The sequence below is a fragment of the Medicago truncatula genome, chromosome 2 (assembly GCF_003473485.1).
Source record: "Medicago truncatula cultivar Jemalong A17 chromosome 2, MtrunA17r5.0-ANR, whole genome shotgun sequence".
NCBI classification, from domain to species: Eukaryota; Viridiplantae; Streptophyta; class Magnoliopsida; order Fabales; family Fabaceae; genus Medicago; species Medicago truncatula.
The window spans coordinates 7,615,178-7,622,621 of record NC_053043.1 but is presented as its reverse complement, the minus strand read 5'-3'; the positions used below and the strand labels follow the sequence as shown (position 1 = coordinate 7,622,621).

The 7,444-nt window shown below is 33.5% G+C and overlaps 1 protein-coding gene across 1 annotated transcript; it reads left to right on the top strand.

The window, feature by feature from the left end:
* Positions 1-1,143: 1,143 nt before the first annotated feature.
* LOC25486073 (probable serine incorporator) lies at positions 1,144-6,563 on the top strand. The gene is made up of 6 exons (XM_013607267.3): positions 1,144-1,463; positions 2,289-2,525; positions 2,609-2,720; positions 2,802-2,976; positions 5,375-5,612; positions 5,790-6,563. The coding sequence occupies exons 1-6, from the start codon at positions 1,289-1,291 to the stop codon at positions 6,080-6,082; spliced, it is 1,230 nt and encodes a 409-aa protein (XP_013462721.1). The 5' UTR covers positions 1,144-1,288; the 3' UTR covers positions 6,083-6,563.
* Positions 6,564-7,444: the final 881 nt, after the last annotated feature.

Genomic DNA, 7,444 nt, shown 5'->3' with positions numbered 1-7,444 from the left:
AGTAAAAAGAATAAAACATAAGTAAAATGTTTAATTTTGATTTAATCAATGACACAATTGCAATAAGTAAAAATATAGTGATACACCATATGAATAAAAGTACAATGCACAATATAATTTAATGTGGCATTCATTAAATACACAAATGTATTATGATTGGTCATTCTAATGACTTTACCAAAAAAGTCATTTTAACAACTTCACCATAGAATTTCCCAAAAATTAATTCAAGGAGATCTCTCTATATGTAGAGAAATCAACTACCAAATTAAATATTAACAAACTCCACCAACTAACTTAACCACATATGTTCCGGTCTAGAAGTCTAGAACAAACTCCAACTAATTTAGTATTATATTAGTGAAATATAAAATTTATATCATTAACTTTTAAATTTATTTATTTTTTTAATTTTTTTTACTAAAACTTTTAAATATCTTTTGATTAATTCAAATGAGTTTATCTCAAGCTAAAAAAATATTATCTCATTAATATTTATGATTATCTTCTCTTTTTTTTAGAAGACCTTCTCATATTTTATATTAATTGAAGAACTTAAACTATTAATTAAGATTGTAATTTTATGTTATTTTATTGTAAAAAAATATCATTTTTATATTTATGAATTAATATTTTTGATAATATATCGGAGGTGTTAGCGAAGTGATAAGAGTTTAGCTTAAGACTTTTCAAAGAAAAAAAAAGTTTAGCTTTAAAATGATCATCAATATCAATTTAGTTGAAAAGAAATTCTTACTTCCCCATCTTTTATTCGAATCGGATATCTGACGACAGTAGATGACATAGTTATAAGTTATTTTTTGAAGAGGAGTGTTATTTGAACAATCAATTTGGTGACAATTTATTTGACAATCATATTTTACAAAGAAAATAGTGGTATTGGCACGGAAACACCATAGTAATAGAGAGATAAAATAAAAAGTAATATAAATATGAGAGAGAAAGTTGTTACAAAAGTTGTCATTAAAATGAATGTTCAAATATCATTTCTCTTTTTCAAAATAGTTAACACTATTACATTTTTTGAGTTGAATTCATGATCTTTAATTACATCGAAATAAATCTTTTATCATTTCATCCAAATATTTTAGATAAAGCTAGAATGAATAAAAGTTTTATCTATTTCTTCCGGTCAAAAAACAAGTTTGATAAGCAACGACCATTTGATTAAACGACGACAAAAGTACTCAAACGACACAAACAAGCTGTGACAGTGTTTTGTCAAATTCGACACTGAATCGAGGAAAAACATCACTTGAAACCAACCATGTCGTGTTGTTTATCATGCTGCACATCTTTAACTTGTGGTCTCTGTACCTCTGTAGCATCTGGGATCTCACAAAAATCAGCTAGAATCGGTTACTGTTTTCTCTTTGGTGCGTCTCTTATAGTTTCTTGGATTCTTAGAGAAGTTGGAGCACCCCTTTTGGAGAAAATTCCATGTAAGTTTATTTCTTTAGCTAAAGATTTCAACTTTTTTACTAATTTTTCATTTGGGTATGTGTGTTAATGATTGGTTAAGTTTGATAAATTGGGTTTGCTTTTGTTTCATCTTCATAGTCAATGGTTTTTCAGAAATTCGATGCTTAGAATTGTGTTGGTTGAATTCGATGTCCGACACGTGATTGATAAGCTGACATTGACGCATGTGATTACATTGAATTCTGCCATTGTTCAAGTCCTTGTCGTGTCTGGTGTCCTTGTCTATGTCCGTGCTTCATAGTATAAATCATGTCTATAAACGTATAATTAACTAATTAGAGAAAAACTTGAAATTTTGGTAGAATATGAACACATAGAATATATGATTATTTAGTGCTTATTTGGTTTTTATTATCTGTTTAGAATTTGAATAAAAAAAAGTTAGTTCCACACTTGGGATAATATTTCTATTTGAATATATAAAATGTTAATCAGTCTAGTCAATCGAAGATCATAGAAAATGACTGTTTGTTCAAATTCAGCTACTTCATGGTGTTGTGCTATAGGGCCGTTATAGCTGCAATTTGACAATATTATATACTAAACTTCGCATCGCCATTTGGTCAAATCTCGCTATGCTATAGCGCGGATATAGCTATTTAACAACACTAGTGCCAATATATAAATTTTTGGATACTTTCACAAGTTTCTAATTCTAGTGTGTGGGCTTGCGTTAGTCAAGCTCTCTGAATTGGTATCTTTTGTTCTGAGCACGGCATTTCCTGTGCTAAGATTTGAATTTGTTTTTCTCTCTTTTCATTTGGTATATAAATTCAAACTTGCAGGGATAGATTCATCGGATACCCACACGAAGGAATGGTATCAAGTACAAGCAGTTCTTCACGTGAGCTTGGGAAATTGCCTGTTCTTTGTTGTTTTAGCCCTCATAATGATTGGTGTGAAGGACCAGAATGATAAGCGTGATTCATGGCACCATGGTGGATGGACCGTAAAGATAGTGATATGGCTTTTGCTTATCGTCCTTGCATTCTTCATTCCAGATTCCATAATGCTAGCGTATGGTATGCTCTGTAGTCCTCACTTTCTCCCTCTTGGTTACTTGTGAGATTGATGATTGACATGCTTATATGTATAATACCTGTAGGATTCATATCAAAGTTTGGGGCTGGCTTGTTTTTACTGATTCAAGTTATAATTTTACTCGACTGTACCCACAATTGGAATGATTCATGGGTTGAGAAAGATGAACAAAAATGGTATGCCGAAATTCTTTATATAATTGATTTCCCTATGGTTTTCTTTTTGCCTTTATGTTCTTAAGAAATTTGCATGTTTAGGTATATTGCTCTACTTGTTGTATCAATTGGATGCTACATTGCAGCATTTACGCTGTCAGGAATTCTTTTTATTTGGTTCAACCCTGGGGGATATGACTGTGGTCTCAATGTCTTCTTCCTTTCCATGTCGATGATTCTTGCTTTTGTGTTTGGAGTTGTTGCTCTGCATCCTAAGGTAATGAATAGAATTGCCTCTAAGCAATTGAAGCTCTATTTATATTCCATGTTTTTGTGCAATATGAGTTGTTTGGTTATGAGAGAGCGTGCGACGTTTCTGCAATTTTCAGTAACATTGTTTTTGTGCTTTACAAATTAGATTGTGATAGCTTGGCTAGTTTGGTGAACCATTAATTATCCCATTCACCACAAATAAACAAGAAACTTTTCTCTTTTTTCCCTCTCATGTTTTAAAAGATAGTAGATTGTGGATTTGTGGTATATTATTGAATGTTAAGATGAGCTCAAGAGCTCTACAATGGTGATAAATGGTGAAAGAAAAAGATAGACCAGAGTTCCTAGAACTCCTAACCAGAAAGAAAACTCTCCTAACCAACCCTAACAATATTTCGGAATGAATCCTCACTCACCCATCCTTCTCCCTATAAACCCTCACACATTCTAACAAACTCCAACTAACTTAACCACATCAGCAACTCTTCCTCTAACTTGTCTTTTCAGTTTGGTTATTGGGCTTTAGCCTAAAACCAGTGTCCTATCAGAAATTAATCATAATAGTTTGATTTAATTTGTTTATATTTTAATGGAAGATTGGAAGGTTTTCTATTTTGTTATGGTAATAGTTTTCTTTTCCAGTTTTTCAGTTCAATCGTTAAATTTAATTATTGTAGGTGTTATTATGACATTGACCCCTGTTATGATTTTAGTGTCCTAAACAAGTATATCCCGTATTCTGATCATAACTTAATTGTACTAGTTTACCATTCTAGGATACAAAATCGAGTTATCGTGCTTACAAAATTGTTTCGATGCAAACATCGTACACTCACATGGACTCATGTAGATTTGCATAGAATCACCGAGTTTGAGGGTGATTGAATAAGCCTACTATGCATTGGTTATTTTCTCCCATACATGCATAAATTGGTAGTGGTTCAATGTTTTTTTATAATAAATAATATAAATGCAATGGCTGAACGACGAGCATCCATAGTCCTCGAAACATTAGCCTCACAGTTGTAGCACCCAACTCCATAAATAATGTGAACCTATCTACAAAGGAGGTGAACAATGTTGTATTGAGTTTCAAGTTTCAACCCCACTGTTACTCACATAAACAAAGTCCCCAACCAAAAAAAAATAAAAAAATGAAACCCAGGGACAGAGTTTTTTAGGGATGTGTGTCTGTGTGTATTAGTTGTTTCGTAAATTAAAAAGATATGTAAAGCAGCACAAAGGCAAATGTATGTTTTTGTAAGTTGGAGGTCATGGGTTCGAGGCCTAACACACCATTTTTTGTATTTCTGATGCATTTATTTCACGAAAATGATATAATCAGGAGTTGAACCCACATGCACATTGGTAAGTTGATGCAAAAATAATTGCTAATCCAACAAACGATTTACGTGATATTTGTGAAGACATTTAATATATATTCCATATAAAATGGCCCCTCTCAATAAAATTCACCAAGCTCCACCACCTTAGAAACCCATTGTTGCATGTTTGCAATAAGCCAAGTAGGCCGTCTAGGTAAACGAATTAAGCTTTGATCAGCTCAAATCTAACTGTATTGAGTCGAATCTAACTCAAACAAGGGAACAGAATTTTGAGCCTTGCGATTTATCAATGTGTCTATTCTTTTCAAATGTTATGCTCTTTTTGTGTGTTAACTTGTAAATCTACCTTCTGATTTGTCATTTTTCCCATCAGTTTTGAACTTGTTGGGTTGGGTCTTGTTTGGTCTGGTCTAAGCTTAGCAACTGGAGATTCAAAATGTGAATTGAATCTTATTGTTAATTTTTATAGGCAAATTGAATCTTATTGTGAATCGTAAGATACGTGATCAATAATTAACAATTACATAAAATATATTTTAACATTAAGAAACTTTTGAAACATACAAATAGTAGCATTTTATATAAGTCAAACAAGAGAAACAACTCATCGCAATAGCTGATATATCACAAATAAACATCAAAATAGTCCAATATGCAATTCATAAATCTATATGACAGAAACAGTAGCTGGTTGCACAAAGTTCAAGTGTTCAAGTCAGGGATTTGTGAATAATGTGCTGCTATTGAGTGATTAATGTCTTGATTAAATGGTGAATGTTGAGTAGCTGCATTTAGAGGGGTATGTTAATAATTCTAACAAGAGTGATGTTCTTTTTTCATTGCAAATCTGTGCCTAGAGTTTTTTATTTTTATTTTTATTGATACACTGCCTTCTAAGAATTGATTCTTAGTATTATTGGTCAAGATTAAAAAATAAGGAGATCTGAAATTGAATATGTTTGAAAGGTTAATCCGGTACTTATTTCCATCTATTTAGCCTCCTTTTAATTTATTTTACAATTGAAAAAAACAAGTAATATTGTAATGCAAAAACAGGTGAACGGAAGCTTATTGCCTGCATCTGTGATATCACTTTACTGTGCATACGTGTGCTACACGGGTCTTTCTAGCGAACCTCGAGGTTATGAGTGCAATGGTCTCAACAAGTCCAGAGCTGTAAGCACGGGTACACTCGTTCTTGGCATGCTAACAACAGTGCTGTCTGTGTTGTATTCTGCTCTTCGTGCTGGATCTTCAACCACATTCTTATCACCACCATCTTCACCTAAAGCAGGTAATAGTACTAGTCAGAACTCTTTTACGATCTCATATCTTTTCATTCACGTGTGTGTATTTAGGTTAAATTCTTTTACGCCTCTTTATATACCACAACTTTCATATTTGTCAAATACACATGTTTGTTCATACTTCATCTCCATAGTATAAAAGTGTTTGAAATATGTTTATTTAGGTGAGAGCAAACCTCTTCTTGAAGAAGTGGAAGAAGGAAAAAGCAAAAAGGAGGAAAAGGAAGCCCGACCAGTTAGTTATTCCTATTCATTCTTCCACCTAATATTTGCCCTCGCTAGCATGTATTCAGCCATGCTTCTTTCTGGATGGACCAGCACATCTGAAAGCTCAGATCTGATAGATGTTGGTTGGACATCAGTATGGGTTCGGATTGGGACAGAATGGGTTACTGCTGGGTTGTATCTCTGGAGTCTCTTGGCTCCTTTGTTGTTTCCTGATCGTGAATTTGCTTAGTTCTCTTGCCTGAAAAGTAATGACTGTAACTATATTTATAGAGTATACCATTAATTTTGTTCTTCAACTTTCACCCTCCCTCGTACTCTGTTCCTCAAGTAAATGAAGATGATACGTAATCCCTAATGTTTTGTCACATTAGGGATTCATAAAATGGACATGAAATACGTTTAAGGGAACTGGTTTTTATTTATTTATTTGAGGGATGAAATGAGAAAGAGGGTGCAAGTTAATGGACGAAATTGGTAGATTACTCGTTTATATTGCACATAGCAATACCATTGGGTGTATGGTATTGAAAATTATGACCTTCCCTACCTATGTATAGAATGTTGTGTGTTGTGATAAATGGTATGTGTATAAATTCACTCTTCATGTGATATGTATCCATTTTTACACCTATTATTGTACATAATGCTTACAAATATATTGCACTCCCAGTGGGTGTTGGCGTTTAAGGTTATGAACTTCCCTACATTGATAGGTTGTCTGTTTTGTTACATGGTATATGTACAAATTCACTCTTCATGTGACATGTATCCATTTTACATCCGTTATTGTACATGCTCTGCTACCCCGGCCGCCTCCCATTATCCAAACACCTACTAGATATGCTTCAACATACAAAAATCTTGACAACACACGAGCTTCAACACACTAGGAAATTGCTAAAGAATATTCAAATCAAAATAAAACATACATTAGGCATGACCATGACTTGTATGGATGGATAATGCTAGGACATTGAAGGTATATAATAGCACTTTGGACATGCATAAAGTGCAGTAACAAATGAAATATGGCAGAGGTAAATCTGGGTGGCACGAAGTTTGCTTCTAGATTATCTGATATAGCAATGCCAATAACTATGTACAGGAAATCAACCACTATTTTACTGTCGAGCTCAAAAATTACACTCTCAACTTCCCAATCATTCAACCATTAAAGTGCCAATAACGGCCCGGTAGCTTCCCTGTCGCGTACATCCATTTTGCTATGCTGAACAAACTGTTACATTCTCTAATGACACTTGCGAAACCAATAGTTTGAACAATGAGATGCTGCCCGATATTTTGCCTGGTTCCATTCCACATGAACCACACGAGATCTGTCTAAAGTATGCAACTTGCAGCCTCCGACTTATTACTCCACAACATTTCATTTCTCGCCTTCCATAGACTCCAAAAGTTCATGGTGAAATTGATTTTCTCAGCAGCATAAAAGTTTTACAGCAGTGTAAAAAATATAGAACTAAGATCATTATAATCCTGCTGTAACCTGGTTGACGTTGGTGATATTGTTTCCAAGTTGTGATGATCTTATAACCTGGTTGACGTTGGTGATATTTTCATTACAATGCAC

Excerpts from the sequence above, each read along its gene's own strand:
- LOC25486073 (XM_013607267.3), top strand. The coding sequence starts at position 1,289 with ATGTCGTGTTGTTTATCATGCTGCACATCTTTAACTTGTGGTCTCTGT. Across the intron at positions 2,526-2,608 it reads TTCCATAATGCTAGCGTATG|GATTCATATCAAAGTTTGGG; the intron begins GTATGCTCTGTA and ends TAATACCTGTAG. Across the intron at positions 2,721-2,801 it reads GAGAAAGATGAACAAAAATG|GTATATTGCTCTACTTGTTG; the intron begins GTATGCCGAAAT and ends TTGCATGTTTAG.